The 16,323-nt window shown below is 38.9% G+C and overlaps 1 protein-coding gene across 1 annotated transcript in view; it reads right to left on the reverse strand.

Annotated features, from left to right (window-relative positions):
- Positions 1-16,323, reverse strand: part of POU6F2 (POU class 6 homeobox 2) — a gene marked incomplete at both ends in the record, with an annotated part of 468,142 nt that overhangs the window by 115,075 nt on the left and 336,744 nt on the right. The window contains one exon of the mRNA XM_081286471.1: positions 3,859-4,265. Within this exon, the coding sequence (XP_081142597.1) occupies positions 3,859-4,265 (407 nt within the window). The remainder of the gene's footprint in view (positions 1-3,858; positions 4,266-16,323) is intronic.

The following is a 16,323-nucleotide window of genomic DNA, read 5'->3' on the forward strand; positions in this document are numbered from 1 at the left end:
CTTAGAGCTTGTAGATGCAGCAGATGAGAATAATGAAGTCTAGAGAGTTACAACTTGTTCAAAATTGAGAGTTAGTTGGAGGCAGGGTCAGAACTAGAATGAGACCTCTAACCCTCCAGCCATCCTCATCCCTGGACACAACAACTAGCCATCAACCAGGCCCAGTTTGATTCCAGACCACCCTGCAGGGAATATGTGCACATTAGGGCATTTACAAAATGTTTAGGATCTCCCCAATGCAAATAGAAACTCCCAAAGAACTTTGCAGGAAAAACCATCTCAAAGGTGATAAAAAGTAAAAATCAATTTCACTATTCTTATGTATAAGTGATCTTTATCCAGATCAAATTTATGTATTGGAAATAAAATTGTTGGTTGTTTTATCAACACAGGAGTGATTAGAACAGGTCTTTTCCCTTGCAAAATTGTTTCCATTTATGCTTCTATTCTGCTCCTCCCCAACACAGTTAGAATTTCTAGTTTTTGATATTGATACAGTCTGTGACTGGTGGGTTAGAGCAAAAATAAGGTGTATGGACTGACATCCACCCTGAATCCAAAGGCTGAATTCATCTCACAGGTGTATCTTATTTGTCTCACACAGTTTTAAAAAATTTGACTTTGAGTTCTGCACCTGCATCTACTAATTTTAATGACTGCCTGACTCCTGAACACCAGTGTGCTTGCATTTTCTCTTTAGAACTTCTCCCCTGTGCCTCCTGGGAGAGAATGAAGTTTTGAGTTGGGTAGGTCTTGAGTCTCAATGGAAAAGCTACAGACAGACCTGTAGGGACCAACTTCTGTCATCTACTCTAGACCCCCAGCCCTTCCCGTAGATCAGAGTGATCAAAATTAATGAACAGTTATTCCCCTACCTTGGCTTCTCCGAAGGGATAATACTTTCTACTCATACCTGTCTTGAAACAACAACGTAGTTTTGTAAATGCAATCTATTTCATGGAATTGAGTAAAGAGTGAAATAAAATTATACTGCAATTTCACAGAAAAAAACCTGACAAGAGCTATTTGGAAAATTTTTGTCTAGAGTGTTACTACCCGTCAGCACTATTAATCTTTTTTTTTTTATCTTAAGAAATGACCTCACCCAAATATACCTTTACAATCTACTTTAATGCATTTTTTCCCTGAAGTCAGTATCTGTACATTTTTAGACATGATTGTTATCCTTTAAAAAATTTTTTAAGCAAAAACCCTTTTCGTGTGCTGGCTTTCCCTAATAAACTACATTGCATAGTTCTAAACTAATATTTCTTAGATGGATTTTGAATAATGTAAAAAGACAAAGCCCATATGAAAATAAAGAATTGTAAAATGAGATTTAGGCTTTCATATATGAATTTAGTTGATCTTTATTCCCTTTTTAATTTTTAAGCAAAAACGCTTTATTCTACTTCATGAAGATCATTACCTTTGAGAGTTAAACATCTTTGCAGTGCCTTTTAAATAGTTTTCTTTTAAAAATGTTCAAACATTCTGGGCTGGGAGTGTGGCTTAATGGTAGAACATTTTGAGTAGAATTTACAAGGCCCTCGGTTCAATTCCCAGTACTAACAAAAAATAGTTAAAACATCCCATGTTTCCCAAACTTAAAACCCCCACAACTAGTGTTGAAAAAATACTTAAACTATGAAATTCTTCATTTTCCTTACATACAACTGTGGTCAAGGGGAAAAAAATCCTTTAATTTCTATAGACATCTATTTATTCAAAATTAATTTTATATCTACTCAATAATATTTTAAAAATTTGTATCAAGTCACTTTTTTGGTGGTTATCCATTAGATCCACAGAAGTTAGTGTAGTATCTACTCTGTATTTAAATGACTCTAAATATATTTATTAAAAGGTAAAATTCCAACGGTGAAAAAATTAGAATATTCTCTCAAGGTCATAAAGAAATGTAGCTCTGAGTCTTTATTTGTTGTCAAAAAACAAAACAACAACAACAACAACGCAAAAACCCTGTACAGTCCCTGGATTTCCATGGGAAGCTGTTAGGAGAACTTTTAGAACTTCTCCTAAGAGAATTTATTCCCAAGAGGTAGAGTGGTCACCACACCTAAATTCCATCACTGCACATATTCATGCTGCCATTTCACTGGCTGGCAGATATTAAGATTCTGGAAGTATTTGGGGGAAGGCTGTTTTCCACAGAGCTCCAAGACAGTTTTTACTTAATGGGAAAAAATGCTAGAATATATACAACTAGCTTCAGATCTAAGATATTTCATACCTCAGCACAGGGCCATTTTTTCCTTGGTAATTTTACCTATTTTGGTGCCTGGGACACAGCAAGTGTTAAATTACATTGTATATAGGCATATCTAATTGAACTGTTGTTCAAAAGCATTAAAACTCATTCTTTGGAACAATAGAGTTGAACTCCAGATGTTGAAAATGTTAGGGTTGATTTAATTATGCATTTTGTAAATTTGATTATGCCTCCTCTCTCCTTAGACGTCAAGTGTCTAGTGAAGGTGTTTTAAGCTTATGTTCATTGCCATGCCAAATGTATTAGAGAGTCTCTCCCTTGTAAGATTTGTGAAAATACAACTCCAACTAATTCAGGAAAATGTTCACACTGGAAAGTTGCCTTGGCCCCAAGTGCCTGGAAAAACACAGTTACTCATCTCACCCAAGTATGTTCATTTCCAGGAAAACTCTGGACCACATCGAGAATCCAAGTTCAAAGGGACAAAGATATGGGACAATAAATAAAGTTGGTCCAAACATTCTAAGTCCCTAATCCACCTGCCTTTTGTTTGAGTATGAATATCTTGATAGTGCATTATTTCCCCATTCAGTAACCATGAATGCCATCTCTATTGCCATCCTCTCGTTGGGGAGGGCAGGACAAGGCCCACCATGAAGAGAGGGTGAAGTGGCATCCAAATGAGCACACACATTGCTCACCGTGTTGGAGTTTGTCACTGTACTCTGAGTATACTAAGTCATCTGAAATCTCAAATACATCATCATATAAGTCAAAGTCTGGATGGCTCAACTGAACTATTAATTTCTAGATCTGATGCATTGACATCACAGTTATTATGTAGGGAAGTTAATTCATTTTATGGGTGTCTGTGTGAAAAATGTTTTCCAGAAGTTTCAAGTTATATATTCCTGAAGGCTCCTATTTCTTCCTCAGTGGTAGTAGGTTAAAGATGAGCTTTCATGATTAACCCAAAGCATTCATTTTTGATGCCCTCAGCTTCACAGTAATAAAGGAAATATATAGCTGCTCTATTATTTTATAAAGATGCATATTTGCTGAGGCTCTAACACTAACAACTCTGTGGAGTAATGGTTGGAATCTGGGACATAAGACTGGGGCTAAATTTCTTTGCCCTCCTAACCCCAGAGAGTCTTTAGAAAAATAAAAACAAAAGAGCAGAAAGTACTTAAGGTAAGCCACTGTTGTATTCATAATATAGAGAAATAACCACCATGCCTCATGGACAGTAGATGCGGTTCTCCACGGGGCTACAAAACTGTGCTAGTAATAATTTTAATTGGATGCTATCTTTGCTGCCTTCAAAAAGTATCATAAAATGGAATTATTACAGGCTACAAGTGCACTTACAGAGCTGGCCTCTCACAGAAGGAAAGAGATAACATTTATCCTTTGGAGGGCAACATCAGTGGGCTTCTATTTGTTTCGTTTACATGCATCCCCAGCTACCTGCTATTTGCTTCCTCTTCCCTACGTCTAAGAGATCAATTTGAATTAGATGCTGCAGAACAGGATACTAAGTTGTGCTGGCCTTTTGCCTTTGGGGACTGCGTGTGACACCTGGAAAGGTCCTCTGTGCTCCTGGGGGTGGTTGGAAAGCCTACCTGTAGAGGATTGGGTGGCGTGAGCGGCGACGGAAGGCCATGTCCTGGAGATTGACTGGGCTTCTGAGGGGGGCTTGCACTCTGCTGGGTTGGAGATGGCTGGTTCTGGTTCTGGGGGTGGGAGTGGGACTGATGCTGCTGGGGCTGAGGCGCCTGTTGCAGCTGAGATGGAGGAGCTGGCAGCTGCTGGGAGGCAGGTGGTGGCTGCTGGGGCGGGGTAGGCTGGGGCTGTGGAGGCTGCTGGGGCTGTGAGGGCGCCTGTGGGGCTGGCTGTGGGTGCTGGCTGGTTGGCGGTGGAGGAGGCTGCTGTTGCTGCTGCTGCTGCTGCTGCTGCTGCTGCTGCTGCTGCTGCTGGAGCTGCTGGAGCTGCTGGAGCTGTTGCAGTTGGGAGTTCAGGGATGAGGTAGCTATAAGGAAAGAGAGTGAAACAAACATGACCAAAACATCCTGCTGTGTCTGGATGGCTTGTCCCCAGTCTCCTTGAAAGAAGGTTTGCCCTCTTCCACTGAAGCTCTTTAGTGTTTTAGAGGGTTGGGAGGTCCTGGGAGAATTAAAAACACTTCTTGGGATTTTGTATTTTTAGTTTTTTTAAACAAATTAGGACCAGAATGTAATACATCACACATTTCGTCTTAAAGGTATTGGGAATTACTATAAAAGCATCACTTTTAAAGGGGGTATACAAGGAACAGAGATGTTTTTAAGGAATCTTTTTCTCTCCTTTTTCACACTGCCTGTGAAATATACTCATGCCAAGATCTGATGTGGATTTTCAAAGTTCAACTAGTTAAATTCTTCTGGTAAGTGCTTGACTGGCGTTAAGAACAGAACACTAATTGTAATCTCCTTTTCATCACCATCAATACCATTAGTCAATACCGTTTTCGCTCTTTACTCAGACCTCTACCAATTTGCTTAGATATCTTAGTTTCAAGTTTATATAGTGTTTTTTCCCCTTTATTCAAAGATTATTTCTCACACCTGGACCTCTTAGTTTTGCCAAATTGTGATATTTAAATTTTTTTTTCTTGCTGATCAAAGAGACAGAGCCCCCAAACCAGAGGAATATGGAAGGTGACTATGAAATACATAGTGTGATGATTCGACACATTAGAGAGTACTTAAAAATAATCTCAATTCCTTGCACACCCCCTTGAAAAGTAATTCTTTTAAGGCATTAGTACCTCAAGGACAGGCAAGGAAATGAAAGAACAAAATCATCTTTCAAGATTTTCTTGTTATAGGAGAAGAGTTGGTGGGCTAAGCTGTCTTAGTACTGAGAACACAAAATTTTTTCTCGCACCCATCTAGCACTGAACAATTTCTGCTGGGGGAAACCAAAGCATAGACTAGAGAAAGTTACTGCTGAAAACCAAGTTCACTTTTCCTTTGCTTAAGTCTCAGCCTACATGCTTTCTAACAAGACCATGGACAATTAATATAAGGAGTAATGTTGAACTAGTAGGCCTTGGCTGCAAAGTTTTCCTGCTTCTCTTCCACCTATAGTCAAGATTTCCAAAAGCAATAATTCCCTTTTGCAACATTATACTGGTTCCTGTTTTGAAAAAAAAATGCTCATTAAAAAAACTCTAGTGAAAATTATATGATATGATTTGGCGTATGATATACCTGCCTTCACATAAGTATGTCTATGAAATATACATGTGAATCCAAACATAACGAGGGCACATGAGAAACTTTCTCTGTAAGAGAGTTAATCAGTGACAATTTTTGTAAAGTTAAAAATCATTTTGTAAAATTTACTGAATACCTGTTAGGCACTGGTAATGTGCCAGGTAATATGTAGGATTTAAAGAGGAAACCTAGTCCTGCCTCAAGGAGTTCACAATCTAAGTAAGATTAATTCATAAGAGACAATCTGGTTTGGAGGTGCCTCTTACAGAGAGAGAACTACTAAAGGCACTTGCTTAAATGCTTGATGCATATCTATCTATAGATAAAAGTGGTCAACAGTGTAAAACTGACCAAAAGGACTGGACTTGGAGAATAAAGAGACAGTATCCTTTGTGGGCTAATAGGGGCCAAGACAATGCACAAGGCAGATGTTTGATGTGGGCAGAGAGAGCTCAGGATAGTGAGGTGAAGGAAGAGAGGCTATGTCAGCCTGGAGAGACACCTGAATGACAGCATGGCTTTTAGGTGACACAGAACTGAGAATGGACTGTTTCAAACTCAAGGGAGTTTTGAGTGACTTAAACTGCAGAGAAGGTAGAAAGCCGTTCTAGTAAAAATGGTGAGAGTTTGAATCCTCACAATTAACATTGTAAGTCAGATTTCAAACATATAGATCAGGTTTGTTTCTAGGAAGTTATAATTATATTGGTGAAGTGATATCTTGACTTTTCCTGGGGGCACCAATTACCAATTCTGTGACCATGCAGGGCATCCACAATGGGCCAGTAGAATAGCAAGTCTTCATCGGGTCACTGAATCACTCTGTGTCTATTCCAATAGTCCAGGGTTAAGTCTTGTCTTGCACTAAGCCCAGGGTGACCTGGACCTTGTAACAGGACTCCAGAGGTAGAGATAGGCTAAAAATTACCCAGTCATTGTGCCCTTTATGGGAATTTTAAGAGAAAGGCCTCATTTGCCATTTTCCCCTCCCTCTTTATTCTACAAAATCACATTTGTTGGTAGATTGGGGAGCCCCACTCAATTCTGGCCTTTCAAGGTCTTCTGCAATCTGGGGGATCCTCTTCCTTTTGGTGCAGTGACAGACTTTGGAAACCTGATTGCATTTGGCCTCTTGCCTAATTCAAATCAAGCCTGTATGGGCTTCTTTCAAGTGGGGCCACATATGCCAGTGCTTATTTTCACGGTTGACTTAAATACCATACTGTTTCATTTTGGTTAGAAAAGCATTTATCTAAATCAACATTTAGAAACAGGAAAGACTGGGGAATATTGGCAGATAGATATTGGCAGACGAGTAGGTGCAATAGACCCTAACCTACTAATGAGACAGGGTCCCAAATGTGTCTTCGATGTTTTATGTCGGTGAGTTCACGTTGCTTGGATATTTCTTTCCTGTAACAGCAGCTTGACTGGAAAGGCATAAACCTAAGCAAAATGCTTTTGAGTTACATAAACTAATTTGGCATCTGCAAGCTAAAAAAATGATGGAAAATAAAATGCATTCAGGTATGTAGTGGATGAAAAAAAAAAAAAGAAAGCATGAGGGAATGCACAAGACATAACTTGGTTTAAAAAAAAAAATTGCCAAAGCCACCTACTCAATACTATGAAAATGAAAAAAAATTTGAAAATACAGTGCTTTTTTTTTTTTTTTAAAGGTAGAATCCATGCAAGGGGCAGGTCTTCCTTTTTTTTTTTTTTTTTTTAAGAGAGAGAGAGAGAGAGAGAGACAGAGAGAGACAGAATTTTAATATTTATTTTTTAGTTTTCAGCGGACACAACATTTTTGTTTGTATGTGGTACTGAGGATCGAACCTGGGCCGCACGCATGCCAGGTGAGCACGCTACCGCTTAAGCCACATCCCCAGCCCAATACAGTGCTTCTAAATGGCTCATCTTCTAAAGCATGGTCAAATATGGACACAGAAGTTTTTAAGTGTGTGAAGTTAGGAAGGTTCAAGGGTATATTTGAACTAAAAAGAATTATTGTGGATAAAATGATGCTTCTTGGCATAAAACTCTGACCATAGGCATGAAGATTAAAGATTTTTACTTGTCCCTGGTATTTATGTCCTTTTATAATTGTTTTCTATATCTTGTTACTATACACCATGTAGGCCAATGTTAAACGTGAAATTTAACTACAATAACAGCAGTTCTGAGAATAGAAGAGATGCACAGAAACACATCTTGAAAATTCAAAAACTTACAGTTTTGAAAAGGAACACAAAGCAAAATGCCAGGGACTTGAAACTTCCCCAGTAAATAATGTAATATGAAAAAAGAGTAGCCAAGAATTCTGTATTTTTCCTTTTGTTCACTTTTGATATTTCCAGTAATTAGAGACAATTTCCCATTTTGAACATTTGATAAAGTTTTCCTCAGTAAACTCCACATTTAGCCCAGTTCCCTGGTGCAAATCTCATCCTAGGGAGAGAAAGAGTACCAAGTCAAAGCAAAATTAGCAACCTTGAAAATATCATGATGTGTGAAAGAAGCCAGACGCCAGGGGCCGCATATTGTGATTCCATTTATGTGAAATATCCAGAATAGGTTCATACATAAAGACAGAAAGCAGAATAGTGGCCTCTGGAGTGTGAGGGGTGGGTTGCATTGGGAGTGACTGCTCATGGGTATGGATTTTCTTTGGGGTAATGATAAAGCTCTGGAACCAGATAATGGTGATGGTTGAATGACATTGGGAAGATACTTAATGCTACTGAATGGTACACTTTAAAATTATTAATATGACCAAATTTATATGGGCATTTTAATATAATAAAAAAGAGCTCGTTCAACATTCATACACTGGGGACCAAGCTGACGGCCTTGGGATACCACAAGGGAATGAATAGTCCTCTTTTGCTCTGCAGGGCTTTGTGGTCCTGAGCATTCGGGGCAGCCACCAGCAAAGGCTATGCTGAGGGAGCCACAGGAGAGTCAAGTTTGCACAGCTTGTGAGTGCTCTTGAGCAATTCTGTCTTAGGTCTGCAGCTTCCAAAGCCTGTTAACGTAACAGAATTACATAACAGAATTACAGATGGGGCAACTTATTCCTCCCTAAGGGTTGGAACAAAAGTAAGTATTCACTTGTAGACAGTGAGCAAGTTACTCCATGGCTGTGCTCTTGAGAAGAGGTGGTGCAGGTATCTAGCTCCAAAGACTAAACTGAAGGATGTCTGCTTGGTGATGAATTGTTCAGCCCCTGGGAAATTTTGTACAAATAATAATAATAATAATTATTATTATTATTCTGCTACAGGCTAATCACTTTTTTAAAAGCCTGCCGATGTGAAATGTAAATGTGCATTCTGAGGATAAAGATGCGAATTTGGGTAAGACCCACAGCCACGAGTTATTTATTATAAAAAAGAGAGACATACGTGAGGTAGGAAGGGACAGTGAGAGGTATGAGGTGGGGAAGGGACACAGCATTCTCTATTCATGTCACAAATTTGCCTCAATGGCAAGACAATATTTCCTCCCCTCTTGGATATGGGGTGGTGGCAACACTATTTTCAGACTCTGTGCCATTTTAAGGGAAGCAAGTTGGCATCAGATTGTATTATCCACAGAACTCTGTGACCTGCTGTCTCTAGAGGATCATCAGGTGGCAGCTGAGAGTTCTCTAGCTGGATTTGTTCTCAGCTGGGGGGCAGTCACTCTCAGATCAGCCTCATTTTAAAAAAACAAAAAAAAAAAATCATTGGGCCCATGAACCAGTGAAAAGGGATCTTATGATTTCTCATGTTGTCTTTGTCTCCTTGGTCTGCATTTATTGTTCACTTTTGTGGCCCACTAAAATTTCTAGAAGAAGGAAAAATAGACTCTTAAACAACCTAACAGGAGGAATCCGAGTTACTGAATTGGACATCCACACACAGCCATTAGATAATAACATCTAAGGTGGATGAACCAGGAACCATGTAGTGTACACTAGCATGCAGAAGTTTTGCAAAGCAGATGGGGAAAAAACATAGATAGTTGAGGACTGAGGATTTTGAAAAAGCACAGAAGGTGAAAACTTGCTGGGAAATCTGCCTTGATTCTTGGCAATAGTCAGAAACAAGCAAAATCAATTCTGCCTCAAAGATGATGATGTGTAACATCTCACATATGGTCAGTGTTATCAGCTCCAAAAATATTGCTACACGTGTCCTTAATCTGTCTTTTTGCTTCTTTTGCATGTAAGGCAGAGTTCTCAGTGTTTCTTGAGATGGCCAGGGAAAACAAAGAGAAAAAGTTTCTCCAGGAAAAATATCCCTACAAATTTCCATCAGTAGCCTGAGTCACCCACACCTTTTACTTAGCTTAGTTGTTTCCACAAACTCTAGCAGCCTATCTCAAATCATGGACCAGAATCACCAGGGGAGCTTGTTGGGACAGTAGTTTCCAGAGAGTACAGCAAAATCTGCATTCTAAAGAATCATCCTAGAGGATCAGGAGCCTTTGTCCTTGGGGCTCCCAGCAGCCTTTACTGAATCACAGTAAGCTGGGAGGGGGCAGCTCTTCCCTTGATTTTCAACCAGAGCAATTTGCTAATTCATCTCCCTCCAAAACTTTGAGGAAACTTCATTTAAACAATTTTTTCTACCATTGGGGTGTGGGGAGGGGGGGAGAAAAAGAAACTAATAATGGATTGGAAAGAGAAGAAAATAGGCAGCTAGAAATTAGATTTTTCTTCTTTTGGAAATTAGGGCAATTCATTAATCACTGTTGCTTTTGTTGACATTTTGGGGAGCACTCTTGTTGGAGTACATTTAATAAGAGTTAAATCTGAGACAAAACATTAGATTTCAGGTGACTTATTAAATGGGAAAGATGAAAAGAGAAAAATAAGGGCCCTGAAATGAGAGGGAAGATGTTGTAGCAGGGCTATTCCCAGAGGAGCTGATCCTACGCAGCATGTCAGAGCAGTAAGGACTCAGAAGGGGCAAGTGGCCCTGGATTCCCAGAGGGAATGAAGAGCTGGTCTCCCTACCATCCCTGCCATCCAAGTACTCCGCAGCTATGCCTAAGATGATAGAAACACAATGGAAAGGCTCTCCTCCTCTAAAGAAACTGAAAAACCTGCGTGGAGAAGAATTAGGGTTCCTAATGTGGATGTAGCACCCCAAAGTAAAGGGCTTCTCTTCTCGTTTACATTAAAGAAGCCTGTCAGTCCGACAATCTCACTTTAATACTCTGAGCTCTCCACTACTCTCCCAAGTCCTTAGGAGTCCTTCCAGAGTCCTAATGAGTGCCAACCAAGATAAAAGAAACAAGGTACACACCCAGATAATTCCCACATGGAACTGCAGAACACCAAGGATGTATGTATCTCAAATTCCCAAAAGATTTTGGAGAGAAAACAAATGTCTATCTACAAAGAAACATAAATCACACTGGCATTATTGCCATACAGTTGCCTTTTATTAGTAAAAGTTTGTAGCCAAAGTGAAAGGAGTGATGCCTTCCAAGCTCTGAAGAATACCAGTGACTCAGGAGGCTAAGGCAGGAGGATCACAAGTTTGAGGCCCCCCTCAGCAACTTAGTAAGACCCTGTCTCAAAATAAAAATAAAAGGGTTGTGGATACAGTTCAGTGATAAAGTGGCCCAGGGCACCATCCCCAGTACCAAACCAAACCAAACCAAACCAAACCACAACAAAAATCTTTGAAGGGAGGCTGATCTCCCATCAAGAATTCTATGGCTAGCACGAAAAAATAAGAAGATCATGGCATTTGCAGGGAAATGGATGGCATTAGAGCAGATTATGCTAAGTGAAGCTAGCCAATCCCTAAAATCGAATGCCAAATGTCTTCTCTGATATAAGGAGGGTGACTCAAAATGGGGAAGAGAGGAAGAGCATGGGAAGAAGATTACCTCTACATAGGGAAGGGGGGTGGGAGGGAAAGGGAGGGAGAAGGGGAATTGCATGGATGGTGGAAGGAGACCCTCATTGTTATACAAAATACATGTATGAAGATGTGAGGAAAAAAATAATAGTGTTACCTTAGATTAGGTAGAGAGAAGTGATGGGATGGGAGTAGAGGGGATAGGGAAATAAGAAGGATAGTAGAATGAAACAGACATTATTATTACTGTGTGTATTACATGTGACTGCATGACCAATGTGATTCTGCAACCTGTACACTCAGAAAAATGAGAAATTATATCCCATCCAATTCAAATGTATGATATGTCAAGGTCAAAAAAAAAAAAAAAAGATAAAAAAGAATTCTACAACTAGCTCAACTATCTGGCAAAAGCAAGATCAAAGTAAGTCTGATTTTGGAACTTACAAGCACTTAGAACCCTTATTTTTACATACTTTCTTCTTACAAAGTTATATAAGTACATTGATAAAATAAAATAATAACCCCCCCAAAAAAAGAAGTCCTGGAAAGTGTATGGCAACCCAAAGTGCATTATAAGGGAGCCCTACTATGAAAGCTGTCCAGTAGTTCTAGACAGTGACTAGTCCAGGTCAGAACATAAGGGCCTTTGGTGAAATATCTGCAGAAAAAAAAACAATAAGGTGGTTCTAAAGAAGTGATAAAACATTTAGACATTTTGGAAGAATTTGGGAATGTTAAAAAAAAGAAGCAGCTAGCAATTCATAAAAAAACAAAAGTTGTTTGGAAAAGTCAAAATCCAGTTGTTCAAAATGAAGCAGCTGTTCCAAATTTAAACAAATCATTAAGCTTCCAGGAGATAAACTGAATGGATTCAATACTATAGGAAAAGTGATATAGTAAGCATTCACCTCCTAAGAGAGGTATACATTTCTTCTTATATATATAAAAAAAGATGGTCGAGAGAAACTTCAGGCAAAACAAACAAAAAAAAAAAAAAAGAAAAAGGAAAAAAGTGCATTGTTTTATAAGAAATAATAAATGAAACACACAATATGTTATGGTTTAGAAATGAGGGTTCCCTCAAAAGTTCATGCATGAGATCATGGAAGAGTTTTCAGAGATGAATGATTATAAGACGTGTAAGCTGATCAGAGGATTAATTCACTAATATGGACTAACTAGGTGGTGACCATAGGCAGGTAGGGTGTGGCTGGAGAACGTTGGTCACTGGGTGTATGTTTTTGAGATGTCTAGTTTGTCCTTGGTGCGCAGGGCTTCTCTCTGCTTCCTGGTTGCCATGTTCTAAGTTGCTTTCTTCAGCCTTGTCCTTCCACCATTATATTCTGCTCCACCTTGGGCCCAGAGCTATGGAGTCAACCAACCATGGATTGAACCTCTGCAATTATTGAGACAAATCAAAATTTTCCCTCCTCTAAATTGTTCTTATCAGGTATATTGGTCACAGCGACACAAAAGCTGACTAAAACACCGAATCATGCAATAAAATGTGGCATGATGAGCACTTGCTGGAATACAAAAGGATGCTCTAGTCAAACAACAACAAGTGCTGGAGAGGATGCGGGGAAAAGGGTACACTTGTTCATTGTTGGTGGGACTGCAAATTGGTGCAGCCAATTTGGAAAGCAGTATGGAGATTTCTTGGAAAGCTGGGAATGGAACCACCATTTGACCCAGCTATTCCCCTTCTCGGTCTATTCCCTAAAGACCTAATAAGAGCATGCTACAGGGACACTGCTACATCGATGTTCATAGCAGCACAATTCACAATAGCAAGATTGTGGAACCAACCTAGATGCCCTTCAATAGATGAATGGATAAAAAAATGTGGCATTTATACACAATGGAGTATTACTCTGCATTAAAAAATGACAAAATCATAGAATTTGGAGGGAAATGGATGGCATTAGAGCAGATTATGCTAAGTGAAGCTAGCCAATCCCTAAAAAACAAATGCCAAATGTCTTCTTTGATATAAGGGGAGTAACTAAGGACAGAGTAGGGACGAAGAGCATGAGAAGAAGATTAACATTAAACAGGGATGAGAGGTGGGAGGGAAAGGGAGAGAGAAGGGAAATTGCATGGAAATGGAAGGTGATCCTCAGGGTTATACAAAATTACATACAAGAGGAAGTGAGGGGTAAGGGAAGAATAATACAAGTGGAAGAAATGATTTACAATAGAGGGGGTAGAGAGAGAAGAGGGGAGGGGAGGGGAGGGGAGGGGAGATAGTAGAGGATAGGAAAGGCAGCAGAATACAACAGACACTAGAATGGCAATGTGTAAATCAATGGAAGTGTAAAGGATGTGATTCAGCAATCTGTATACGGGGTAAAAATGGGAGTTCATAACCCACTTGAATCAAACTGTGAAATATGATATATCAAGAATTATGTAATGTTTTGAATGACCAACAATAAAAAAAGAAAAAAAAAAGGGATGCTCTATATGGATATTTTCTTGAATGAGGTTAAAACATAGACTGAAAAGGACATCTAATCATAACATAGTTCTTCACTCCACAGGAAATAATAAAGTAGCCATACTGGAATGACTTTCTGGCTTTCAATTGTTGGAATAACCTATGAACAAATCATGAAAGATTTAATGAGGACACAAATGCTGTCCTCCTTGACCATGTAAAAATGACAGGCTGGTGACAGAGAGGGAGGGGAAGTAAGAATCAGAGTGTTAAATGGGGAACCAAGGGATGTCTTTATAGTTGGCAGAACAAATAGCGATTTAAATATGCAATTTATAGTTTCATATGTGGTATACTTCTATTAGCAGGAGGGAAGAAGAGAAAGCAAGCAAAACCCTCATTCACTGTAGCAGGGAATGAACATATAGTACACGAAGTCAATAGATCAAGAATGGAGATCAAGGCCAGGCATGGTGGTTCACATCTGTTCCCAGCGGCTTGGGAGGCTGAGGCAGGAGGATTGCAAATTCAAAGCCAGCCTCAGCAATTTAGCAAAGATCTAAGCAACTCAGCAAGACCCTGTCTCTAAACAAACAAACCAAAAACCGGAATATAGATCAATTGAAAGTTTAGTATTTAGAAGTGTATAGGTAAACTCATAAGGCTTAAAAAAGGATTCAATGTGAATGCCCTTGGGGTGTAATCCTTCGGGTGTGAGGAGTATAGCTGTGAACTCTGGATGTCTTCATAAGCTCTCTGGACTGTATGTATTACACTGATTAATTTTTTTAAAATCAGTTTTAAAACTGTGGCTACATTAGGTATGATAACTATGATTTTTTTTAGGCACCAGGTACTACTCTAAGCACTTGACATTAAATTTTTTATTGGTCTTGTCAACCAATCTTATAAAGCATGTCTCCCAAAATTGGATTCTTCCAGATTCAAGACCCAGAGCCAAGGATTCCAGTGCAAATGCTTTATTAAGAAAGGGCTCCCGGGAGAAGCCAGGAAGGACAAAAAGTCAAGCAAGGCAGAGATTTCATATGAAGTTCCAGCCTCATCCTGATTCCAGGGATCTCAGAGGCCTAAATTGCACCTCAGTCCTTTCCTATCTAAAGTGCCCCTCCATTCCTTCTGTCTTTGCATGTCAGTTAGTCATTCATTCCAGGCAGGGATGGGGCATCGACTTCAGGAACTTACTTCATGTGCAGGGAGTGACTTCAGTGCCCAAGAATCAAACAATTCCTTGAAATTAATGTATAGCATTTTACAATGGTTTTCAGAGGCGGTCATAGTATATAGCAGGCCACATTAGGGTACTCTTAAAAAATGGAAATTGCCCTCAGGGAGATGAGACAAGATATGAATTTCTAAAGAGTTAATCTATAATGGGTTGGTCGAACTACAGTTATTTTAGGTCCTCGTGACCCTCTCTTTATGTGTGTGTGTGAATGTATGTGTGTGTGTGAATGTATGTGTGTGTGTATGTATACACACACACATACATATCATATATTATAATATATAATTATATATTTATAATATTATATATAATATTAATATATTATATATATTATATACACATGTATACATTTACCTAATTTATATATTTTATATGAGGGTCTCTGGAGGAATTGATGAGCTATTTCCAACATAGAATAAGCATAAGCCTAGTGGAATTTTTAAGTTTATCCCTAATAAGACTTAACAAACTAATCCGTATATCAGGCTTATCCAGTGTGGTACAACTGGTTAATTCTTACTGAAGGGAAAATTTAAGTTTATTTAATAAATACATTTGATTTATAAAAATGTATAAACGAGTTAAGGGAGTGTGTGCATATGGATTTCTTAATAAATGCAGTTTCCTTGAAAGCAAATTGTTTCAGATAATATGTTAGAAAAGGAGAAAGACATACAGAAAAAGAAATAAAGAAAATATAGAAATATGGAAAAGGGCCCTAAAGGGTGCCAAGGTGAGGCTGGAAACTGAGGCTAGAACACTCTGTGACCAGATAGAGCAAACTGGGACCTCACTGAGATCTCCCCAGGTTCTGGGAAAGCATCATCACTATTAATATTAAACTTTTAAGTAAGATATTCCTTAAGAAAAAAAAAAGATTTAAATAACTCCCACATGCCTGATTTCACTGAATTTTAAAGTCTTGTTCAGGTGTTAATACAATAACAAATCAGAACTCATAGGATTTGAACGTGCATTTGAAAGTGAATTCCTGGGGATAGATTCTACATGTTCCTTGATTTTGCTTTATTGATGTTTGCATAACCTGTAGGGAATCTATATGCTGCGTATGGGAACATCAGTTTTTGATTTGAAATCCATTTGCTCAACAGATGAGACCAAATTTACCCAGAGAATCCTAACCCTCCATAACTGGAATCCTTCGCTCGTGGAGTTTGGCAGAGTTTTGGTGAAGAATACTGCAGAACGGATGGGATGCTCCTGGGATGTCAGTTCTCTGTGCTCATTGTCAGTATGTGATAATCAAGTTGTTGTGGTGGTGT

The sequence above is a fragment of the Spermophilus citellus genome, assembly GCF_964194105.1.
Source record: "Spermophilus citellus genome assembly, chromosome: 3".
Lineage (NCBI taxonomy): Eukaryota > Metazoa > Chordata > Mammalia > Rodentia > Sciuridae > Spermophilus > Spermophilus citellus.